This window comes from Pteropus vampyrus, unplaced genomic scaffold, assembly GCF_000151845.1.
Source record: "Pteropus vampyrus isolate Shadow unplaced genomic scaffold, Pvam_2.0 Scaffold114, whole genome shotgun sequence".
NCBI classification, from domain to species: domain Eukaryota; kingdom Metazoa; phylum Chordata; class Mammalia; order Chiroptera; family Pteropodidae; genus Pteropus; species Pteropus vampyrus.
The window spans coordinates 3,339,538-3,365,058 of NW_011888895.1; the positions used below are offsets into that span (position 1 = coordinate 3,339,538).

Genomic DNA, 25,521 nt, shown 5'->3' on the forward strand with positions numbered 1-25,521 from the left:
AAATTCCACTGAACAAAATTTAGACTAACACTTAAAGCGCATCTCATTAGGAATTAATGCATTCATGTGGGGATTGTTTCTCTTAAGTTTTTCGTTTTAATTTTCAGGAATTTTACCCCTGGATTCTGAAGACCCTGGACTCTGCGAAGTTGTTAGAGTACATGAGCACTACCTGGGTATGTGGCATAAAAGTCTCACTTCACTGATGTGTGGGGGCTGGTAACATTTTGATGCTTTTGTATCTACCGTGAGTGTACATAGGAAATAACTGTTGGCCAGTCATATGAATCCCCCAGCTTATAATTCAGTATCATAAAATTTATATTCCTACTAAGCAGTATATAGAACTTTAAGTTTCACTTATACTCGTGGTAAGAGGGTTGACAAGCAGTTTCTCCTTGGCTCTGAAATATTCCTAATCAGAATATTTTTACTTCTTATTTTTGGTTATTAACTGAAATTGGAAAGGTTAATTTAAAAAATCTAGATAATACATGTAGAGTCTGAGACAGGAAAGACTCAAGAACACTTTGGTTTCTTTAGCTAATATCTTTTGCTAAGTGTTCCCTATAACTGAAATAATAAATTTTAATTTTTCTTATAATAATTTTCTTTTCGTATATTTAAATTAAAATAATGACACACACACATACACACACACTTCATGAAACCATAGTGAAAAGATGCTGCATCTCCTTAGTGATCAGAGAAAAGCAAATTAAAACCACTTGGAGATGCCGTTATGCACGCACAAGACTGACAGTTACAAAATGTGACCATTGCAAGGGTCAGCAAGGATGCAGAACGATGGGTCCTTTTATGCACCAGGAGTGTAAATTGGTACAAATGCAGTAGAAAATATTTTAGCGTTATCTAATAAAGGTAACGATGGATACTCAGACCTAATAATTCTACAGACAGTTTTGTACCTCACAGAAACTTGATGTGCGCCAGTAGAAATGCACAAGAGTTCATAATAGCATGTTTGTAATTGTGAAATGAAAAAGGAAACAGCCCAAATGTTCATCACCAGGAAAATGGATAACTAAAGATATTCCAAGATGGCAATTTAACTCAGCAGTGAAAATAAGTAAATAACAGCCGAACGTATCAAGATGGATGAATCTCACAAACTATATTGAGTGAAGAAAGCAAGAATACAAACAGTGTGATACCATTTATTTCTATAAAGTTCAAAACCACACAAAGTTAAGCATATCTTAAGGATATAAAGAAAATATAGAGATGAAAAATCAGATGGAGATTTTCTGAGAGAATGAAGTCTGAACATGGGTTGGGTATTAGATGACACTAAGAAATTACTGATAATTTTGTCATCTGTGAAAATAGCAATATTGTTATATCAGAAAATGTCCCTGTAATTTAAAGATAAATACTGAAATACATAAAGGTAGAATTACATAACATCTTGAATTTACTTTAAGAAAAAAAAGCTAGACTTCGTGGATTAATTACACTTTGAGAGCAAAGATTAAAAACCTATGTACATGATTTCTACAGTGAAATTAGATAGCTAACTCACAAATTAACTTTTATGATACAACTCAGTTCATGATTTGGGAGATACTGAAATATAAAGTGTAGTCTATTGTATCTCACTTCAGTTCTAAATATAACTGGAAGTGAAGGGAAGGTGGGTTACTGGAATTAATTATTCTGGGTGCTACCAGAACTGTGACAGTTGCTACACAAAACACATGAAAACAAGACAGAGCTTGTAGCTTCAAATGAGGTTTGTGTCACTAACATTTCCAACAAAAGCCAACATTCCAGGGTGTCTAATTATTTTAAGGATGTCTCAAATTTCCTTCTAAAGAAAATCTCGATGTCTTACATCTTACCTGGCCATTATAAAAATGTATGCATTGCTGAGAAAATAAACAAACCAATGAACCAAAAATAAGTCAGGCGGCAGTTACCTTTGTGGGCATAGGAGGAGTATGTGATCGGTGTGGGTCACGGGGCTCCAGTGGTACTGCCAATCAGCTCCTCCTTATGCAGGGCTCATGTTATTCTTCATACCTTATCTATATATAGGTCAACATATATTATTTTGTGTTCCTGAAATATTTCATTAAAATTTTTCCAAAGTTTTTTCTTAAAGATAAAATCCCTAATTGGACCTTGTGGGGGCAGAAGGCCAAGTTGGATTTTGGACTGTTAAAATTAGTAAATTTATACATTTGAGTCCATATTGTAACTTGAACTGGGCTAGCAAAGCTCTTGACATTTCATTTCTAAATTTATAAATTGTAAATAACTTGTTTAATGACATTTACTATGTCTAAAATTTCCAAGTAATGCCATATTATTTTATTAAAAATTAATTTAAAAAGGTGGTTTTCCAGAAATCTGAGGCCTGTGCTTAGTTATATGTATTTTAAGGCTAGAATGTGTCTTCCTTTGAAAGATAAAGCTCACTCATCTTCAGATACCATGCTACGAAAGTCTCCGATCCATAGCTATTTGATATTATGCAGTTTGAAAATTGATGACCACCACTGGCTCCTTTATGAGAAACCACTACTTTTGACTCCAGAATTTCCTTGGGTCCTTGTTGCCCATGTTCTTTTGAGAACCTTCTAAGTATGGAGTCGACAAAAACCTTTAGTGTGGATTCCCAGGTTTGAATTGTGGCTAAATCCCCTAAACTAAATTGTTATAGAAGGTTAAGTATTGAAAAAAACAAAAAAGGCTCATTCTTATAGGCATTGCTGAACACTGGAGAATTATAAAATGGACCAGAAGGAGAAAAGCAAATGGGAACATCAAAATTTCCTAGCTATAAAGCTTAAGCTAAGACAAGCAAACCACACAAATGACCTTTTATTTTGCTACAAATCAGGAGGATTATAGTCCAGAAATCCACCAACATATAGAGGAAATTATTCCAGATATTTCTTAAGAAAATACAGTAAAATGTTAAGAAAATACTTTAAGAATGACCACCAATTGTGGATGACTTTAAGCAAAACCCTGGGTACATTTACTGTGTCCATAAAAAAGGGTGTCAAACGAGGCGAGCTCTAAGCTCTGTTGCAGTGCAACATTTTATGAAAAAGGAAATGATTTCATTATGTTCCCTAAAGATTTTCAGGGCATATATTCAGTTTACCACAACTCTTTTAGTTCCCATTACTTCGTTGGTGATTTTTTTTTTTTTTTTTTTAATGAAAGCTCAGTACTCAGTCACCTTCAGAGAAGTCTGTTCTTTCCTTGAACCAAAGAACTAAGTTCCAGACAACTTCCCCAAAACTGTCTTATTGATCCTGTTGCAGAACATTAAGGAGAGGGTTAAAAATTGAGGAATTCTTCCAGCTCTTTTGTGTTTTCAATTCCCAAGCTATTCTGTCAAACATAAAAATAATTTTACCTTTTATTCAAAATTTGGCACAATTTTCAGCATTATTCCTTTTGACTTAAGGTAGAAAGAATTGACATGATAATTCTTGGGTTCTTCTACACTGTTATTATTGATCCAGACATGGCTCTCTTTTATTTATTTATTAGTTTTTATAATAATAAACACTGTGGACATCTTACACAAAAGCAAGGATCTTAACATTAAACCATATCTAACCATGTAATTTCAGTTCCTTTGGTATCTTAAATGTAGTTTATTACTGTTAGCATTTTTTTAAGGATAGCTTGTTTGATTTTTTAATAAAAATATAGGTAGTCCCAATTCTTATGATGGAACACATTCCTGGAAAATTTCATATAAGGAACTTTCACATAAATTGAGCACATACTATTAGATTAGATGTCAGACATTCTACTTTAGTTTTAGAGTCAGACATTCAAACTTACTAGCTATATGGTCTCAGACAAATTAATTACTGTCATGTGCAACTTAACGACAGGGATACATTCTGAGAAATATAGCGTTAGGCAAGTTCCTCATGTGAACATCATAGAGCATACTTATACAAACCTGGATGGCACAGCCTACTACACACCTAGAAGCCTTCTGCTTCTAGGCTGCAAGCTGTACAGCATGTTACTATGCAAAACAACACAAGATTAAATGAAGCACAAGATAAAATGATGCAGTGAAGGGACGCAGTAAACACAAGATGTATGAGGTGTAGCACGGCATGTGGCTTTACAGCAAACTTTTCAATAAGTAGGAAGAGTACACTCTAAAAAGTATAGTAACTAAACCAGTCATATTGTTATTTATTATCATTATCCAGTGTTATGTACTGTACATAATTGTATATGCTGTACTTTTATACCAGCATCACCACAAACACCCGAGTACTTAAGATGGCTATAAGGTCACTAGGCAGTTGTTATTTCTCAGCCCCATTATAATCTTACGGGATTATATGTGATCCCACTGTTGTATATGTGATCCATTGTTGACAAACATCATTATGCAGCGCATGACTGTCATTACCCTGCTTAATATGTTTTACTATTTTAATGCCTTGCCGGTCGGTTGTAACCTCTTCAACATGTATGCTTGGATGCTTGGCTTCCCCACTAGATGGCACTAGTCAGTTGGTAAAAGCAATGCTGACTGTTGGGCTCCACCACCTGAGTTGATTGCCATCAGAGGAAAAATATTTGAAAAGGCTGGTAAAGACTATGAAAACTGTTATAAAAGTGACTGGGTAAAGTGAGAGAGGGTTGTTTATGTCACACTCAGTATACAACATAAACACAAAAGTAAGTAATCATTATAAAGGAGCAGCTTGAGGATCAGATCAGTAGAGCTCTTGAAACTGTATGAAGAGTTTGCATTTTGTTCCGAGTGCATTGGAAAGCCATTGATGAATTTTAAGCACAGAAGTGTTAGAATGTTATTTATGTTTTTAAAAGATCGTACCAGCACTCTATTTTTCAAAGACACTGTTAAAGAGATTGAAAATAGAAGCCATAAAGTTGAAAATAATGTTTATAGCGCATAAACAAGCAAATGACTCATTAGAATATATAAAAATTCCTATAGTCAATAAGAAAAAGACAACATAATAGAAACATTGATAAAACACTTGAACAGTCACGTCACCAAAGGAATTGCAGATGGCCAACAAACACAAAGATGCTCAACTTCAGTAGTAAGGGAAAAGCAAATTAAAATCGCAGTAAGAAACCATTACACACCCATGATTGGTAAAAATGTATACTAATACCAAGGGTTGACAAGAATGCTCACAGCAACAAGAGCTTTAATACACGGCTGCGGGAGAATAAATTTATACAGCCACTCTGGAAGAATGTAGTAAAGTCGAGGTAATATACTCTGAGACCTGAGATTTCCGTTCCTAATTAAATATTCTAGAGAAAACTTGTTCACCAGCATAACGCAATCTTTTCTACAAGAGTGTTCTTAGCCACATTGTTTATAACTGACAGAAACTGGAAACCACACAAATGTTTCCTGAATGGAGAACAGATAACCAAATGAAGGTGTTTTCACACAGGGAAATGCCATAAAACAACAAAAATGAAAGCACTACAGCCACAGGTACAAAAAAGGATGTGTCTTTAAAACAATGTCGAGTATAAAAAGCAAGACAGAAAAGAACACATATGGGTGCGATTCCATTTAGATAAACTTCAGAAACAGGCAAAACTAAATTATATTGTTTAGGAATGTATACTTGGGTGATGAACTATGAAGGCAACTAAGAAATTAAGTTATAATGCTGGCGACCTCTGATGTCAATTATATCTCAACTAAAAAAAAAAAAAAAAAGGATGGTTGTGACCTTTAGTGGGAGAGACAAGTCTGCTGGGGTTAGAGGGCGAGAATGGAAACAGGGAAATCGTAATGGGAGTGAAAGATAATGGGAGTAGAGTCTGGGATCAGAGCCATGGTGGCAGTGGTGATGGGGAGATAGATCCAGGAAGCAAGACTAACAGGACTTGCTAACAATTGTTTCCTCTTCTTCTTTGTGATAGTTCATAAGCCAGAAAAAGTTACATGGACAGAAGCCGCTGGAACCATTCGCGATGGAGTACGAGCCTACACAGCTCTGCATTATCTTTCTCATCTCTCACCAGGAAAATCAGTGCTGATAATGGATGGAGCAAGTGTAGGTGCTAATAGTTTTGTTTAGAAACAGACCGAAACACGGTAAACTTAAGGACTGGGCCATTCATTTGCTAATATAATTCTTTGCCAGTAGCTTATTCACTGAATTCTTTACCAAACTCCCATTTTATAAAATAAGCAGCTTTTATCAGTGAGAGATAAAAGGTAGACTTAGCATGTTTAGTTTCTTACTTTGAATCTGCTAGTACATGAAAAGAGGGAACAAGCAGTTTTTTTTATGCTTGTTACACAAAGCCTGAAGTAGCCGAAGAGTCTTTGAAGCCAAATCCTGTACTCACTACCAATTTTGTATAACATCCCTCACACACTTACATTAATAAGGTGTCGAATTTATAGTTGGATCACACAAGATCATTAAATGTCCTAATTTAAATATCTTACATGTATCATCAAAAAAAATAGTTCAACATTAAAAGCAAACATATAAAAATATTATAATCTAAAAATGTTACAAAACTTGGGGTGAATTTATAGCTTTATTTTCTGACTGTTGATGAAAATGCTTTTTCCCTTGCTTTTCTTTGGGGGAAAAAAAAAAAGGCAAACTGTCTTCAGCAGTGGCTTCAGCCTGATGTCCAAATCAGGGGAGCGGTGTTTCCCTGAACTTCACCCCCACTCAGCAGAAAGGATGGAGCTTTTGAAGTGCTCCGATCTTCCAGCAGAAGTCACTGGGCTCGCATGTGTATTGTGTAATTAGCTTAGATCATCATGCCCAGGCCCTTAAAGGCCCATTTTTCTCTTTCCAAGGCCATGCTTTTTAATGTAGCCCTCCATTCTTGAAATTATGTGCCCTTCTGGACAGGTTGGGTGAGAGCATGTGGCATGTGCAGCTTTTCCACCACCCCTTCTGAAGAAGAAAGTCAATCACAGTGTCTTATCCTACTAAATTTGTCCATATTTTCTTTTTGTTTTCTATCAGATAACATTTTAAAATGTACTAAAATAGCACTAAAGTATTACACATTATTAAGCAGCCTATAAAATAAATTAGATATGGCCTCTGCCCTGTATCTGTAAACCTACTGTGTTATTTTCTACACAGGCACTTGGTACAATAGCTATTCAGTTAGCACACCATAGAGGAGCCAAAGTGATTTCAACAGCGTGCAGCCTTGAAGACAAGCAGTACCTTGAAAGACTTAGGCCTTCTATAGGTAGGTAGCATTACTCAACGCAGACTTTGAAACATAACATTTTGAAGGGATATCACCTTTAAAATTGTGCTTATAAAACAAAGTACAAAATCCAAAACATAAGTCATTTTTAAAATGCTCTTAGTATCTGTGCTAAATCCAAGTTTAAGGAAGTGATAGTTTTAATTTTAATTATTGTTTTTTATTTTACTTTTTGATGCAATTGTACATGGGATTGTTTTCTTAATTTCTCTTTTTGATAGTTCAATATTGGCTTATAAAAGTGCAACTGATTTCTGAATATTAATTTTGTATCCTGCTACTTTACTGAATTCATTTATCAGTTCTAATAGATTTTTGGTGGACTCTTTAGGATTCTCTGTACATAGTATCATGTCATCTACTAATTATTTATTTTTTAAACCCACATTTTTCAATGCTTTTTCTTCTTTGCCCCATTGTTCTTAACTTAGCCAAGTTCAAATTAGGTGATGCCTCTTTGGTTTCCGTCAATAAAGGGATATATTTTTGCATTACTTTATATGTTTCTCAATCTGTTTTACTCAGTGATATGCCACTAAAGTTGTCTGTTTTCTGTGATATACTATAGAAAGGGAGACAGACCACTTACACAGAAACACGGGTGAAATATAGTTTTTGATGAATAGCACATGGAGGAGACTGAGGAGCTCTTGAAAAGATTGAATGTATCTGAACGGCAACAAACATGGGGTGGAAAAAGAAAATAGAGATTGAAAAAATGAAAAAGGAGAGGAGAAAGATAGGAACAGAATTGAAGAGACTAGAGTTACAGAGTTAACTTTGGGGTTTTTAACAGATGAAGAGAAACGATGATCAGTGTAATTGAAGGGCAGGCAAAAAGAAAGTAATGTTTGAGTGTTAACATGGATGTTATCTCTTTAAGTCTTCAACAACCCTGTGTTGGCTAACACAGGGAAACAGCATCTCAGAGAATTTAACTAGCTTGTCCAAGGGTACACAACTAGAAGAAGGGCCGGGATGGGGTTTGACCCCAGGCCCATCTAGCACTGAAGTTTATGTTATTTCCATTGTTACATTATGGTTCTGGCAGAGATAACCAAGAAATGGAAGGTTGGTTAAGACGGAGCCTGGAGAAGGAAGAATATAGGGAAAAAAGGAAAAGGAAGAGATTGAAAAGAAGAGGGGAAAAAAAAAAAGCATGAATGGTATTGTTGAAGGGACGAGTTTCTCATTATCTAATCCTGCCCTTCCTAGCTGCTTCATTCCCCTTTCCTGTGTGTCCTCCACACTCCACCTCTGTCCCCAAAGCTTAGATCACGTGAACCTAAGCAGCTCTCAGAGGAATCCTCTTTGAGGAGGTGTTAAAAGATAAAAAATGAAACATAAACGTGTCTTCATTTGCCAGTTCCAATTCTGAGATTTTTATTTTAATTCTCTCATTGGTTTGTTCTATTAATATAATACTTTAAAGCAACCAGTTAAAAATAGTTTAATTTTCACTAACTGTTCTAAAAATAATCATGTTTTTTTCTTTACCTTCAAGATTTTTCTTTGTTTTGAGGAGCAAATAAGGGAAGTACAGGGAATTTCTATGAGAAAGGAATAAAACAGCCTCTAATAGAGACATATATCACACAAATATATTTTTGTACTTTTTAGCTCTAAACTCTATTAAATCTGAACATATTTAAGAAATTGCTTAATCTTTCAACCCATGTCTTCATATATATGTACCTCTGTGGTTTACAGATTCTCAGCCCTGGCAATATATCCTATAGCTATAGGGAACAGTCCTCTGTGTCAGCAGACCAGCCTTGGAACACGTTATCCACAAAATGCTTATATTTTATTCGATCGAATATACCATTCCCTTCATTTAAATTGATTCTTACCAATATCGTGTTAGATGAAAAAAAGTACATTTTGGATTAGTTGTTTAAACTACTTAATTCATTTCAAAGAAGAGATATTTGTTTGCTTTTCTTATTTTCCTCTGATTTGTTTGTGTTGATCACATAGAGAACAGTACAGTTGGCCTAACTTCCTGTCCTTTACAGCCCGAGTGATCGATGTATCGAATGGGAAAGCCCATGTTGCTGAAAGCTGTTTAGAAGAAACAGGTGGCCTGGGAGTAGATATTGTCCTAGATGCTGGAGGTGGGTACTTTGCTAAATCAGTAGTCCTTAATTTTTTTTAGTGTGATGGATGCATTTTAGAAAAAAAATATATAACCAGGGAATAATTTTTAACATAAATATTTGATCAATGTTTAGCTTGTTGGGTGTTTTTTTTTAACTTTTCTATTTAAATTGGAGCATCTTTATTTTATTCCCATTGTAAACTCTGTCTGGAGGAGAAAACATGCTTGCCTTTTAAAGTATAGGCATTGGAGTTTAAGTATCTCTACAAGAATCTACAAACATAATCTTTTCAATGGTTCCCATATGATAAATATTAGTTCAAGCCTCAGCCAGATGCTTATTCAGTCAGTTCTGCTGCATAGGGCCCTGTATTGGATGATTGACTTCTGCAATCTCTACTTGGAAAAAGTGCACAGTATTTTGTTCAATTTTCATCTTCCTTGAACTTCTGTAGTTTAACAAAAATCTATTTAACACCGAATTTGTATACACTTAAGTAGTGCCATCTCACCTAAAAGAGAGGTTTCACAAGCCTGCAAAAGCATTCTATTTATACTTTGTTAGAATTTGTCTTCTATCATGAGAATCATAGGTGAATAGAGCTGCATATGGCCATCGTGTGTTTATTTCTAACTGGTATTTTCAAGATACGAAATAATCTCACAAAAATCTTTCACTGGAAACGAATGTATGTTTTATTAACTTTTCAAGTGGACATTTCAGTAATTATGTCAAAGTATGACTTTCTTGAGTCCATGAGTTCCTCAGTTATAAGTCAGCTTTCCCAAAAGTATTAAGCTACCAATGTTCTGATTACAACTGTCAGACTTAGTTGTACATCGTATTACTTTACCTGGTTTTCAAATGAAAGTAGACTTTTTATCTTTAGTTATTTTATTTATAAATAAATCTAAAAGCAAATTTTATTAATAGTTTTAATGCAAAAGTATATTTTAAGGTGTCTGAATACTTGTGTTGACTTTTTCTTAAGAAAAATGCTTCCTCATTCCTACATTAAAAAGTAAATTTATTTGAAGAATAAATTTTCATCAGATGACTGTAGAATATATTTCTCTTCTCTCTCTTTTTAAACTGTTCCCTTGTAAGTGAGATTATATAGTAAAGATGATGAACCAACAGTGAAGTTACAACTACTACCTCATAAACATGATATCATCACACTGCTTGGTGTCGGAGGCCATTGGATAACAACAGAAGAAAACCTGCAGGTATTATCAGAAATAGTAAAACATTACACCAAAAGGATATAATTAACGAAGAATAATGCCTTAGTCTTTTGAGGCAAAATGTGGCGGAATTTGTGTAAATTCTAAATTATACCTTGTTTTTAAAGAAATGTAGGTTGGTTTGTTTTTTAACTTTTGCTACATGTTGGCCAAAATGTTGAAATGGTGCCCAGTGGAGAAGTTCATTTAACTTTTATTTAGTGGTTTGGAAGTAGTAACTTCTAAATTTAATGGTAATTCAAATAGGAATTTTTTCCTTGTAACAAACATTATTGACATGGCAAAATATTTCTCTATAAAATTATCACAATTTCCTAATTATTTAAATTGGAATGTACGACAATGTGTATATACACATTGTCTCTCAAAGTTACATTTTCTAACAGAACCAAAATTAAATATTTTTATTAGTTGGTATGCAAACACCATAATTCTCATATACCAGTCTTCATTGATTTTCCGATAAAACTGACTGTTAGGTAGCAGCCAGAAATCTCTCTCACACACACACACACACACTCTCTACTGTTCCATCACCAGGATTCTAGATTGGCTTAGCATCTGACCTTGCCGTTTCATCATTTTGGACAACGAAATGCAAAAGAAAACATGGTTAACATATTGTTATTAAAGTTTGTGTGCCGATTATTTGTGATTTGGGGTTTTTGGTTTTTTGGTTTTTTGTTTGTTTGTTTTTTTGCGAGACCCTTGATTGACCTCACAGATTGCAAGGGCCTTGTCAGTTTACAATCCCTTATTTTTTATTTTTCACGCCTACAGCACCTGGTCTTCCTAGGTGGTCTCCCATCCAAGTACTAACCAGGCCCGACCCTGCTTAGCTTCCAAGATCAGACGGGATTGGGCTTGTTCAGGGTGGCATGGCCATAGACTGATTTGATTATTATTTAATTTGTGTAGAAGTTTTTCTAGCTCAAGATACTAATCATCTTTTTGCTGTTAAACTCGGTAATTGATCAGTCTTTGTTCATTCTCTCCAAGTTGGATCCTCCCGATAGCCACTGCCTTTTCCTCAAGGGAGCAGCGGTGGCTTTCCTTAACGATGAAGTTTGGAATCTGTCAAATGTACAACAAGGAAAATATCTTTATATCCTTTTTTTCTACTGACTTGAATTTCTGGCTTGAAATTTACCTTGAACTCTCATCATTCTTTAATTATGGTAATAATAAATAATAGCAGCTAACTTTCATTGAGCATGCTAAGCAATGTTCCAGTGCTTTGCAGGTATTAATTTATTTAAACATTAAAACCACCCTATGAGGTGTAAGTATTATTATTATTCCTATTTTACAAGTGAGGAACTGAAGCATAGGAAGATTAATACAGGCCCACAGCTAGCAAGTGTCAGGACAGGAATCACACCCAGGCAGTCTTGTTCATTTATGAATGGGAGATAAACCATAAGTTACATGGAAGATTTTGTTTCATTTCTAACCTGGCATTATGGAAACTACACGTCACCTTGCCATTGTGCAAAATCTTTCAGAAAACATCTAAATTAAAGAGTTTGTGGAGCGTTTTTAGGAATGTCAGTGATAGGAAGTCTTCATCAAATGAAAATGTGTTTGATTTGTTAAAATGGAAGTCATTCAGAGACAAATTTGGTGAAGAAAGCCAAAGTAACAAAAACTTTTCTTAATATATAAGCAGCCCCAAAAAAAAAGGTCCAAACCTCTTTAAAGCAAGGTGAACTTAAGAATAAACCTTTTATTTCTAAGATGACTGTTCTAAAGGCAGCTGCACTTAGTAAAATTTTTAACATATCGGATAAAAAATAAGTTCCTGTTACTTAATAGAGTATATGTGTGCATGAAGAAGGAGACTTGCATAGCCTTACATTTGTCTCCACTGAATACCTTACTTCACTTTTGTTAAATGCGTGTGGTTAGATATGAATGATACGTGTGAAGGCCAGCCTCCTTTAGGAGCCATGACAGACTTGATGCACAGCCTTCATGTGGGGTTTTATTAGTGTACTGTGATGTTGAGTTTTAAAAAGCACATTTCAGAAACCAGATAATCCCCTTAATGTAGTGAGTATATGAGATTAAAGTATTTCCAATTAAATACTTTCCTATTAAATTTAGAAAATAAACTTAATTTTTAACTTTTCCAGAAGAATTTGTTTTAAATTTCAATTTAAAGCAACTTAAATGTCCAATAACATTGTAATTATCAAGAATACTATAGGATGTTAACAATACTCTACACCATGTGGTAAAAGTAAGAGCATTTTTGAATTTTATGTGTCAGGAGCTAGGCTGGGCTGCTTTGCCTATGTTACTTAAATTTCTCAAGCTCTCTCCCTTACCACACCCCAGAAGATGATTTTAACCTGTTCAACAAACCCACAGACCACGTTGAAACATGACGTGTTTATCTGAAATGATGTTAAATTTTCAGAAATCAGAAATATACATTATATACACACATTTATACTGTTGGCAATTTCATTAACAGAAGTGGAACGAATTTACAGTATTAATAAGTGAGTCAGTATTCTTTTAAATTTTTAAAATCTTTTAAAATTTTTAAAAATTTTTTTAAATGTTTTATCTTCATATTTTCTAATTTACATTTTCTAAAGTCCTAAATCAGACTTTAGTCTTCACTTGTACAAACCCCCCCGTTAGTTCACACTGAGCCAGTTGCGATTTAACATAGAGTTCTCCTTCCAGTCGTGAGATCGCATGCCATAAATAATTCTCCATTACTACTGATTACAGACTCTCAATTCTAATATTATAATTTTAATATTACAGTTAAATGATGGGATAATTTAAAAGTTTTACAGTTTTCTGACTCTCTTAGTGACTTGTATCACAGAGACCTTATTAACTTTCCTTCACACAGATTTTGAGTAGCCATTTAGTAAATGAATGTGCACCTAAAGTAAAAGATGTAAGTGCTAACATTGTTTTTAAATAGAAATAGCACTCCATAGTGCTAAAGTGAAAACCTGACACCACTCCATTACCATCCTTTGGGATTACACTGGTCATTACTTAGGGCAAGCATTAGGCTTGCTTCTTTCATCACTTGTTCCTAGAAATTTAGGCTCTTTTATGTTACCGCCTCTCGTACCAATTACCTATCTCCTTTTTTTAGAGTTAAACTTAACAGCTTACAAAATTTCTGTAACTTAAAAATTTGAATTTCTGAGATTGCTAAACATAAAAAAGAAAAAAGTGACCTGCCTACCATCTTCTGCTGATTGAATGGTTTTATTTGCTTTTTACATTGCAACCTTAACCATCCTTCCAGCTACGTATCTTAAAAGACGTGATGGAGAAGTTATCAACTGGTGTTTTTAGGTATGCTCAGTAACCAAATCATTCTTGTTTGTTTTTCTGTTCTCACGGAGATAAGGCAGGCATATCTATTTTTGTTTCAGCTTTCACAGCACACCTATTGCCTCCATATTTTATTTTTAGATAAATAGCTGCTTAATATTTCTCAAAGTGTATCTTATGATATACCAGTAAGTGTTCCGTAAGATAGAAGTGGCTGAGTTTTCCTTCCCCCATTTCATACTGTACCTTACCCTTTGCCTTTCCTCATCACCCCTCCCGAAGCAACTTGAAATAACCCATAGCTTGAGAAGAGGGAAAAGTACAATTTTTTAAAAGTTGAATCTGTTTATTAAAAAAGAGGAAGTGGATAAAGTAGATATTTTTCCCCTTTAAAATTTAACTTTAACAGTGGAAATACTAATGGACAACTTTGTATTATTTAAAGTGATAACACTGAACTATAGCCATTGTTAACTACTATCCTATGTGCTCTACTCAACTAATAATTTCATTCTTCCTCAGGCCTCAATTGGATGAACCCATTCCACATTATGAGGCGAAAGTTTCCATGGAAGTTGTTCAGAAAAATCAAGGAAGGAAAAAGCAGGTCGTTCAATTTTAATTTCGTTCTTTCTCAGACCTCGGTTGGATGAACCCATTCCAGTATTTGGAGCCAGAGTTTCTTTGGAAATTGCTCAGAAAAGTCAAGGAAGATAAAAGCAAGCTGTTCCACTTTTATGCATGTTTTCCTATGTGAGACAAGATTCTGAGTTATTTCAAATAACTCGTGAAAAGTATTACTGTATACATGGCCAAGACAATTCTATAATTAACATCTAAAGGGAATACTCTGAAATCCTTTTTAGTTTTTTATATATTTGCCTCCGTTATAAATTTTTTCCATGAAGAAAACTACTTTCAGCAAAAGCCACCCTGCTCTGATAAAGCTGCTAGTCTTTTGGTATGTCAAAATAACGTTACGTTTGTGTCAACTCCATTCTCAACACCCTCCTTCCTTAACAAGCCTTTGCTGTCGTAATTTAATCTTTTGAGTATATTCTCAACTCTCAAAAGATCTAGCCCATAGACACTTAAATTTTTTTCAGATATTCATTCACTTCAGGGTTTCCTCAACATCAAACTGAAGCACCACAGTAACTCGCCAGTGGCAGCTGCAGTGTTGGGGTGGAGGGCTGCAACGGCGATGCTTGGGAAGGGGGACGGGAGGCTGTGCTGATTTCCTATCAGGATTCTCTATTTCGGGATAAGGAGAGGAGACCTAGGCCCCTCTCGGCAGCTCTGGACGTCGCCATCGTCCTCTAAGCTTATCGAAGAAGCAGTGTCACGTTTCCTTTTCCATCCAGGCGCCATGCCCTGGGCTTCATCACAGCCCTGCTGCAGATTTAAATAGCGGTCAGCTATTTTGGAGTCCATCATGGGAGTGCAGACCAGTACCCAGCCACTTAGCACCCGGCGACCCGACGATGGCCAAAGTCCCGGGGACCGACCTGCCCGGGAGCCGCGGCAGCGCGGCCGCTCAGGGACGCAGCCGGGGGCGGGGCCTCGAGAACGGCCTACTGCGCACGCGCCGCGCGTCGCGTCGGAGGCGGGGTCGGCGCGCGCGGGAAGCGCCTGCGGGGTGGCTGGTCAGCCCCTCCACCTCTGCGGCGCGTCATGTCCCTTTCGGTCCCCGGCTACTCGCCCAGTTTCAAAAAGCCGCCCGAGACATTGCGGCTCCGACGGAAACGGGTCCGGAGCCTCGGGGCCGCCCATCTGCCCGGGGAGCGGTCCGAACCGGCGCCCCGCCGCGCCGCTCTGGCTGCGGGGCTGTCCCTCCGCCCCTTCCCGGCCGCGGCGGCAGGCAGAGGCGGCGGTGGCGGCCCGGCCACGGCCGGGAGGAACCCCTTCGCTCGCCTGGACAACCGGCCGCGGGCCGCCGCGGAGTCCCCCGACGGGCCGCCCCGCGGCCAGCACGAGGCGCCGAGCCCGGTGAGTGTCAGTGCCCGGCAGCCGAGGGGCTGACGCGGCTGCGAATTGAGGATGGGACGTTCTCGCGTTCGAAGAGGGAAACGGGCGCGAAGAACGCCGGCCGCCCGTGGCCTCAGGGCGCCGTCGGCGTTGGGAGCGGCTGCTCTGACAAGTCGGGTGTGTGCGAAGGGCGCCCCGCGAGCTGCAGCGGGACGTGCGGAGCGGCGGGGTGGCGTCGGCCTGCCCTGAGGAAGCCGGGAGGGAACGCCAGCGCGCGCGCTCCCCGCGGTCCAGCCCGCGTCGCAATTTGGGGGGTTAGACTTCGGTGGGAAGATAGCTCGAAAGCTCATCCTGGAAGGCCACTGTTACCGCCTTTCCCTGCGTGATTCAGAGCCTCCCCTCTCACGCACTCAAAATTATTCTGGAACGGAGGAATGTCGAGGATTCATGGGGTCACAGTTCACTAGGCATTTGTCCTGCCCCAAAGCCTTTTGGATCTTTTGATTTGAGATTGATGCACCACCGGCCTATTTTTCCCCCCTCAATTTTGATAGAAAGTTTAGAAGCAAAACACTCAAATGACTTGGGTGCATGGGAATTCCTGCACTAGCATTTATTGAGAAACTTGTGTGCCAGGTGAGGCTCTGTATGTATTTAAAGCCAACTCCAGCATCATTTACAATTTAAAAAGACCATTTTTTTAACCTCAGTTTTTAGATTTTAATCAAGAAAATGATTTGCTGTGGGAAGAGAAGTTTCCTGAAAGAACAGGCGTTACTGAATTATTCCAGGTAATACTTTTTAAATTTCATTAGAATGTACATTCTTACAATATAAATTCATACTTCTCAGAGAGAAACATTTTACCTGGAAAATAGTTTCACAGAGAGCCCTGAGTGAGCGATCATCTCTACCAGGGTTGGATAGATGGCATCAGCCATGGTAGAGAACTTTGTATAATGGAGTACTGATGTTTATGGCAGCAACGCTAAAGGGGGCATAGGTGCGGGTCGCCCTTCGTCCTCCAACAATTTTTAACAGCTCTTTGGATAGTGACACCTCCAGCTCATCACTCAGAGCCAGCCCCTCAAGGGGCCGAATCTTCGAAATTACCGCCACAGGATGTATAGCATATCACTGAATCTTGCTGACACCACCACCACACACACTCTTGATTACATTCCCCAGATAATTTCTGTGGTAATAGTTTAACAAATGCATAGTTTGTCCTAATGGGAGCTGGCTAGAATATTCCCTAAGACCCAGTCTTTCCCCTTTCTTGTAAATAAATGGCCTTCATGGGGTCTTTTGGAAATAGTTCCCCATTCCCTGTTATTTTTTTGTGTGCTGTCACCTGAGAGAATCATTGTAATGTGGAAAATACTGTTAAATGTGTTCTCTAAGAGCCCTACCTAAGTTACCTGCAGGAGCAGCTTTGCCCTGGTTTCTGAATTTTAGAGGCTTAACAGGTACTTTTTAAAATCTTTGGAAGATTTCTGCTTTCGTAGCAATATCAATTGATTTTTTTTTAAATTATGACCACGAAAATAGCACATGCCTCTTGTAACTAAGCTATATAGAACTACATAAACTAAAAAGTTTATGTAGTTCTATATAGCTTAGTTACAAGAGGCATGTACCACCACCCCACAACAAAAAATTCCCTCTTCTCAGAGATAACTGTTAACAGTTTGATGTAGCTCTTTCCAGACTTTTTGTTTGATGTGTAGTATATTTTCTGTTATTTATTATATGTTTCCTAAGATTTTGACATTCCAGTGATCATCATTGTTTTAGTTGATTGAAGATTTTTTTCTTGGCACTCTACTAATTTTTGCATTCTTTGTTTTCTAAAAGACTTCACACGTATCATTATCCGAATCTGATATTCCATCCTCAGAAAGTACTGAGTTACCTGTGGACTGGAGTATTAAAACTCGACTCCTTTTTACCTCTTCTCAACCTTTTACCTGGGCAGATCATTTGAAAGCACAGGAAGAAGCTCAAGGTGTCATCCAGCATTGTAGGGCAACAGAAATTACTTTGCCTCAAAGTCTACAGGTAATTCTGAAAGCAAAAGGCTGTGTTTTAAAGTAATAAATCAAGTGTAAAATTTACTTCTCTGCAAAATATCACAAATATTTCCTTCCATTAAGTTTTTCTTCTGACATTTAAAGATACAAAGACTTGGAAATTTTATATTTCGCAAATGGTGTTTTCATATAGTTTTTTAAATCAGATTCAGTAACTCCCCATTAGAGTCCTGTCCTGAGAAATAGTCAGTGTCGCAGGGAGGCATTTTTTAACTATTCTTTTCTAAGGCTTTGTGAAAAAGAAAATATAAAGAAAAAAATGAAAAGCAGTTGAGTAGGATTGCAAAGGCAGATTGGTTATTTTACTTTCTCACATAGTGAATACTCTTTTAAATGCGCTAACTCCTGCTGCTACCTAGATGATGGTCTGTTGTAAACTTAGTAGAGTTGATGTTAGTAGAGTTAGAATGTTTTTAGAGAAATGTAATAGCATTACTTTCAAGCTACTCATCAACTCAAACGAGGTTAAAAGGGGTTACCTAAAAGAGGCCTTGGTACATCTTTTTCAATAAATTAATCAGGATTTGTGATTCATGTCACTTTTTGCTGGCTACTTTTGAAACTTGTGAGGGGAGGGGCCTTGAATGTCGTGTTGCCTACACACCCCTACCTTTATGATGAAAAAGATAGTCATTGTTCTCAAGAATGGTAGAAGCAGGAAAATGTTCCTATCTGTGTTTAAGAATTCCTTCTGATACATGATTTAACAGACTCTAATTGCCAGCAAGAAAGGTTTTCTCAAACAAGAATAAACTTTTTTAGCCCCTGTAACAGTTAGTAACACTTTCCTATAGGAAGCAGTAAAGATAAGTTTAATATATTCAGTGTCCTTTTAATGAAATTTTATGCTTCTATTGGGGCAACTATTGTCCAATATCTCTGGATTTTAGGATCCCAAACTCTCCACTGAGCTTCGTTGTGCCTTCCAGCAGAGCCTTATCTATTGGCTCCATCCTGCTTTTCCTTGGCTATCACTGTTCCCTCGTATTGGAGCTGATAGAAAAATAGCTGGAAAGACAAGCCCTTGGTCAAATGATGAAACCCTGCAACACATTTTAATGAGCGACTGGTAAGATCAGTAAAAACTTGTGCAACCCAATAGCGAATCCTCATTTTAGCAGTATTCTCTCCTTATATTATCAAGGTATGGAAATATTTAGTGGTAGAAGTAGCTCTGTGTCCTTCTGAATTATTATATTTAAACGGTTAATAACCAACATTTAAATTGTTTACTTTTTTAGTAATTGTTTTACTCTATGCAGTTGCGAAATGTATATAAGTGTTTGGTAAATATGCATAGACATAATTCTTTAATATTCTTGTCAATGGCTGCTTCCTTTCTCAGCAGAACCTGTTCAGAGAAAGTCAGCAACCAATTATCAATTAAATTTTATTTAAAGAAAAAATGGTTAGCGTTTAAGTGGTAAACACTATTTGTTTAAGTATTTAGAAGTCATCTGTGAGTCCCCTGACCAGTTTTAGTTCTTTAAAAACAAAGTTGTATAGAACGTCAGAAATTCAAACCATTATCTGTAATGTTTGTGTTGTGTTTTAAATCAGGTGAGTATCAAACTGAATTATACAAAATTAAATTTTAGATGTTGAGTTAAATGTAATACCTAAAGAAAAATTTTGTTTCATAGGTCTGTGAGCTTCACCTCTCTATATAATCTACTGAAGACAAAACTTTGCCCCTATTTCTACGTTTGTACCTATCAGTTTACTATCCTGTTCCGTGCAGCAGGATTAGCAGGAAATGATGTAATCACGGCTCTCATGTCTCCTACAACTCGAGGAATAAGAGAAGCTATGAAAAATGAAGGTAAAAGTATAGGTTAAAATGAGAATACCACACAATATAGTAAATACTTTTCTTGAAAGCTCGAAATTGAATTATCTTTTACCTGTTGAATTGTCTTTTACCGGTTTTACCAATATTATTTAAAGAAATGTTCATTTGATTTTTTTTTTTTAGTGGTTATTTAAGCTGTCCCTTATACATAGCTTTAAGTTAATGGTGTTTCCTTCACTGATCTCTGAAAACATATGGGGTTGGAAAGTCCCTATCTGAACATACTCCTCTAGAAATTCCTTTATAGTACAAATTGCCTGCCCCCTTTAAATAACAGTTTTCAGGCTGGGTCACACCATTAATGGATTATAAAATCTTATATAGTGAGTTCAGTCAGCACTTTTTAAAAAAATGAAACAGAATATACTGTATGAAAGAGTACCACATGTAAGAATATGGATTTTCCTCAACCTTTTGTTTCATGGATGTAAGTGTAGGTGTGGGTGTGTTATGGGCTACTGCCAAGAAAGCTTGAAAGCTACTGACTCAATAAAGTGTAAAGACTTCACATTTTCTTTTTTTTTTCTCCCCACCCCCAGCCCTGACCACTTAACATTTTTAAATTTTGTACTCTAGAAATAGGGCACACCTGTTAAATCCTTTTCAATTATATTAAAATTAAGTTAAATTTTTCTTTTCGTGTATAGGTATTGAATTTTCTCTGCCTTTGATAAAAGAAAATGGCCATGAGAAGAAGAAAGCATCTGGGACAAGTTTGGGACATGCGGAGTATGTGATTATAATAACCTTTTACGTCATCCAGGGACGTATAGATTCAGTGCAATAGTTTAATAAAGGAAACAGCTTTATAAATTGGAAACTAACTACAGCAATTTTTTAGGGAGCAAGCAATCAGTGATGAGGATGAAGAAGAAAGTTTGTCTTGGCTGAAAGAGATGGGTGTGCAAGATAAAATTAAAAAACCGGACATGCTCTCTATCAAGCTGTATCCTTTCATTTGCTGTTAACTAGAATCGATTTTCATTCCATTAAGTTAATTAGCCATGTAATATGGACTGGCAGTTTTATTTGACCATAATCTTAAATATCTTAAGATCATATTAAAACTAATTCTCTATCATGACATTAAATAAGGAACTCCTAAGTACCCATAAACTGAAAAATTACTAAGCTACTTAACCATTTTGGTTAAGTTTATGAGAGGAACAGCATATATATGACTAGAAATTTGTTTTTGTTAGGTGTCAGTTTCTAGCAAATTCAGATAAAAAAATGATTTTGATTTAAACAGATGCTTTATAATTAATTGCAGTGAAGAGGGTAGCAAGAGCATTTCCAGTTTGGAATGCAAAAGAGGGATCCCAGATGATTCAGAATCAAGATAACTGATTTTCCTATTAGTATGAGATTTGCATTTGCTGTTTCCTTGATTGTCATTTTCAGACGTAAAGAGAAACATGAAGTACAAATGGATCACAGACCTGAGTCTGTTGTGTTGGTGAAGGGAACAAACACCTTTACACTGCTAAATTTTTTGATCAACTGTAAGAGTTTAATTGCTACTTCAGGTCCACAGGCAGGACTTCCACCAACCCTCTTATCCCCAATAGCTTTCCGAGGTGCCACAATGCAAATGCTTAAGGTAATAAAAAGAAAAAAAATTCTACACTAATCCTCATAATCTAGCTTTTTAAAAAGTACTTTTCCAAGGATAAATCTTGATTTGTTTTTAGTAACTTCTAGCAGTTTTACATGGTACATATTTGTTTTTGCTTTCCTCCCGGTAAAAAAAAATTCTTTTAAAGTTATATCAGTCACCTGAAAATATCTAAATTATATGAAAATAATTTTTTCTTATTAAATAAGTGTAACTGGCAACAAAAGCAATTTAGTGTTAATTTCCTTTTTTTGCCATAAAAACTGCTTAATCTCATTTTGTCTTTTAAGCATCTTGGGATCTTTGTCACGAGTCTTAAATCTTTGTCTTATTTCTTACCCAATGAAAGAACATAGCCAAGAATATGTTATAGATCTCAAAAACTGGATTCACGGTTAAGTGAAAATAATAACTGTACAGGCATACCTCATTTTATTGCACTTCGCTTTATTGTGTTTCACAGATGTTGCAAGTTTTACAAACCGAAGGCAAGGCCCTCCACCAGGAAAAAGACTACGACTCACTTTATTATACTTGCTTTATTGCGGTGGTCTAGAACCAAACCTGCAATATCTTCGAAGTATGCCTGTATATTAAACATGTAAATACAAAGTATATACTGAATGTTAATAGCAGTAGAATCACTTTTTTTGTCTTCCCAATATTGTGTTGAAAGTGTATTACTAAATCAGAATGAATACCATGTGAAAAAATTGTATTTCCTAGAATATAAACTGGCAGTCTCATAATTTGGAGAGGATGCTGCAGACTGAGAATTTACTACACTTTTATTCATATAGCATTCTTTCCGTGTCTTATAATCTACTTTTGTTCCATAACTATTAAGGGGAAAAACTATTGAACACATTTTTAGCTAGAGACTAAAGCTTGGCAGATGACCATAATTCTCTCTAAATTTTTTTGAAGGCACGAAGTGTAAATGTGAAAACACAAGCTCTTTCTGGATACAAAGATCAATTTAGTTTGGAGATTAAAGGTCCCATCATGCCTCATTCTCTACATTCTATAACCATGCTACTCAAATCTTCACAGAGCGGGTCATTTTCTGCAGGACTGTATACACATGAACCAACTGTTGTATTTAATATCTGCCCATCAGTGGATAAAGTATTGAATAAGGTAAGTAGACAGCTATAAACACTGTTTTAGCTATAGCTAGTTTCCTCAAACTTTTGTAGATGAAGTGATTTCTTATGAGCCAAATTTGTTTCAAGTTACTAAACTACTAAATTTTTTCAGTTAGAATTACTAAGGGAGGGATGTCTTTCATTTTTGTGGGTAAACTTCATGAATTTGGGCTGTTGTACTCAGCAGTAACTAAAGAACTTCCCCCCAAAAAAGGCAAGTTATACTCATTGTTCTCTCAGATCTAGAACTTAGTGCCTGATTTATTATAAATTATGGGTATTTAACTGTAATCGCCTTTAGTTTTGGACATCTTTATAAGTTTTATTTAGCAGTTATAATTAAGACCTTTAAAATTGCCTCATACTCTTATCACTTTGACTCCCTTATAATGGACACTTGTCACTATGCAAAAATTCTTTGGATCTTCTATTGATAATAAGAACAAGGCATTTGTAGAGTTCTCATTGTGATTATTAAAAACTTCGAAGACTGATGTGCTTTTTACTGATTTGTACACAAATTTTCACAGGAGACTATTCGTGAAGAACTTGCTAACTGTGGGTTGCATCCTAAGACTCTGGACCAACTTAGTCAAACACCAATACTGGGCAAATCATCTTTACGGAACGTGGAAATGAGTGACTACGTTTATAATTGGAGATCCTGAACACCAAAGTAAGCCTAAAAGGAATCTTTGAGGAAAAAAGCCTTCTAACAAAGAAATTGAAGATTATACCTTTGGCTTTAAAGTTCATATTGGAATTTGAAAGGAATATAACCTTAAAATATTCAAATGTTTATAAACATTAACCTTTTACAGTAACATTTTTACATGCATTAAGCAGGTTTTAAATCAACTTTTATTAGATAATCATATATTAAAACTCACTTTTAAAATACCTCAAATAAATTGAATGGGAATTCTAGATCCCTGTAATCAAACTACAAATAGAAAATTGATGTTTTTCCTTGCAAATAGGAAATTGAGGCTAACTATCAATTCATTCATGGCACTGTGACTAATGGAATCAGGGCAAAACTGTAACAATTTACCTAGGATTATTAGGCAGGTTCTAGCTTATAAGGATAGGAAAAAAATATAGACAGTATCTACTGAGCTGACTGTTGATGCTTCTACCTTAGTTGCTTTCCTACTGATTTACAGTTCCTCTACTTTCAAATATATATGTATGTTTTTAATGCATGTTCATTCAGGTAAGGGCATTTTGTATTCCATGTAGAATATTGTTGAGTTGTAAAGTATGTTCAGCTGTCATGGTAGTATTTTAATGTGCTTTTAGGTATGTGTGTATGTATGTATGTATGTGTGTGTATGTGTGTGTGTGTGATTCAAATTTTCTTAAATAAAAGTGTTTAGAAATCAAAAGCACTGGGTAAAGAAATAATAGTATTTAGTGAAGTAGTATGTGTTCACTTTATAATCCAGAAAATAAAACACCACATTTATTCCAGAGAAGTTTATATTTGGGCCTTACGCTTTTGAAAATAAAGTTGAGACATAGCATATGAATACCACTGTAATACACATGAAATATTCTATCAGACCCTAAAAATTAACATAAACTTAAACTTTCTCATAGTCAACAAAATAGTGGCCGGATGCCGATTTTATTAGATAAGTTGGTTACAGCATTTTAATTATCATTTTACGTCTATCTAGGTGTAGCTGAAATTCAAAATGCACATCAAAGGAAAACTATATCACAACTCAATGCCATACTAAATGTACTTTGCCTCTGCAGAATTCTAGTCAGACTTCATTTTAACTCCCTTCTCATGGCCCAAGTGGCTTTGACAGGAACACAGAATTTAGTGCTGATCATCACAACATACCACTTTTTTTTTTTTATAACTTCTACAAAATTTTAAGGGGAGATGGTGGCATTAGCCCTGTGGAACAGATCTTGCTTGATTACCTCAATAACACTGGCCCAGTATCTGTCCAGCAGAACGCATTGTGAACTAGTACAAGGTGCACAGCCCTTCACTGATTACAGGCAAGTGTTACAGCAGCCTAGCCATAAGGAAGGGGAGTTACATCATAGTACAAAATACAGTATAAAAGCGTTATTTAACATTCCACACTGAAGATTACGGATGCCTTCAATCGTTTGGATGTTAGCCACTTAAACAAATACATCACTAAGGTAAACAATATAAACATACCAAAACCCTGTATGGTTAAATACAATTTCCATGGTACAAAAATCAAAGCCTGGAGATGTTTGTACAGATTGCTTTTTACACAATGTCTTAAATTGCCAAATATTTACAACATTAAAGAGGAAATACATTTTGATGCAGAGTAAAATTATCTGAAATGATTAATATAAAACCTCAATCTATCTACGTGAGGCACTCCTGAAGCAAGTGGCATTAGCCATGAGGTCCTTTGGTACAAGGCCCATTGCTTGAAGAACCACAGTAGCTGCTGTGGCTTTAGCATGCTTCTTATTAGGGCTGGCAAAGCTGGGCTGGTAAGCGCTTCCATTTATCAATACCTATTCAAGAAAAACATACAATTGGGCTGGTAAGGGCTTCCATTTCTCAATACCTATTCAAGAAAAACATACAATAAGAACAGCATCAAACTTTAATATCTATTAGCTTTGTATTTTTTCACTAAATGCTAGAAAACTAATTTATGAAATATAAAACCCATGCGATATAAGTCGTTAATCTCAACCCAGAAGCAGCAAATCATTTAGGAAAAGGGACTGCAAGTTAAGAGCAGGTCTCCAAATTGGAAAAAAACAAAAAAACAAAAAAAAACTTGATAGAACTACTAAATTCCCCATGTTCCACTAGAAAATGTCAATAAATTGTTCACCAGATTTTGCCCATACTTTCCAGCATTTTTTTAAACAGGATATTAAAAGGTCATTATCAATGAATA

General features: G+C 36.1%; 3 protein-coding genes and 1 non-coding gene across 7 annotated transcripts in view; 2 read left to right on the forward strand and 2 right to left on the reverse strand.

Moving 5' to 3' along the window:
* Positions 1-14,896, forward strand: part of CRYZL1 (crystallin zeta like 1) — a 30,173-nt gene extending 15,277 nt beyond the window's left edge. For 3 of the 4 annotated variants that reach the window (XM_011365672.2, XM_023533880.1, XM_023533881.1), the window contains 8 exons: positions 108-176; positions 5,935-6,068; positions 7,131-7,242; positions 9,282-9,380; positions 10,473-10,594; positions 11,612-11,717; positions 13,900-13,945; positions 14,447-14,896. In XM_011365672.2, coding sequence (XP_011363974.1) covers positions 108-176; positions 5,935-6,068; positions 7,131-7,242; positions 9,282-9,380; positions 10,473-10,594; positions 11,612-11,717; positions 13,900-13,945; positions 14,447-14,546 — 788 coding nt within the window. In that variant the 3' untranslated portion in view covers positions 14,547-14,896. Of the gene's footprint in view, positions 1-107; positions 177-5,934; positions 6,069-7,130; positions 7,243-9,281; positions 9,381-10,472; positions 10,595-11,611; positions 11,718-13,895; positions 13,946-14,446 lie in introns of all 4 variants that reach the window. The other variant, XM_011365673.2, reaches the window with a different exon arrangement.
* Positions 11,384-11,502, reverse strand: LOC111743495. The gene has a single exon (XR_002781729.1). It is a non-coding gene; the product is annotated as a 5S ribosomal RNA (ribosomal RNA).
* Positions 14,897-15,528: 632 nt separating the features above from the next.
* Positions 15,529-24,135, forward strand: DONSON (downstream neighbor of SON). The gene is made up of 10 exons (XM_011365671.2): positions 15,529-15,913; positions 16,603-16,683; positions 17,750-17,953; positions 18,876-19,054; positions 19,629-19,807; positions 20,485-20,566; positions 20,679-20,783; positions 21,242-21,440; positions 22,383-22,595; positions 23,134-24,135. The coding sequence occupies exons 1-10, from the start codon at positions 15,599-15,601 to the stop codon at positions 23,269-23,271; spliced, it is 1,695 nt and encodes a 564-aa protein (XP_011363973.1). The 5' UTR covers positions 15,529-15,598; the 3' UTR covers positions 23,272-24,135.
* The window catches only part of SON (SON DNA binding protein), a 32,190-nt gene continuing 30,708 nt past the window's right edge, over positions 24,040-25,521 (reverse strand). Inside the window, exon 13 of the mRNA XM_023533895.1 lies at positions 24,040-25,179. Within this exon, the coding sequence (XP_023389663.1) occupies positions 25,120-25,179 (60 nt within the window). The 3' untranslated portion in view covers positions 24,040-25,119. The remainder of the gene's footprint in view (positions 25,180-25,521) is intronic.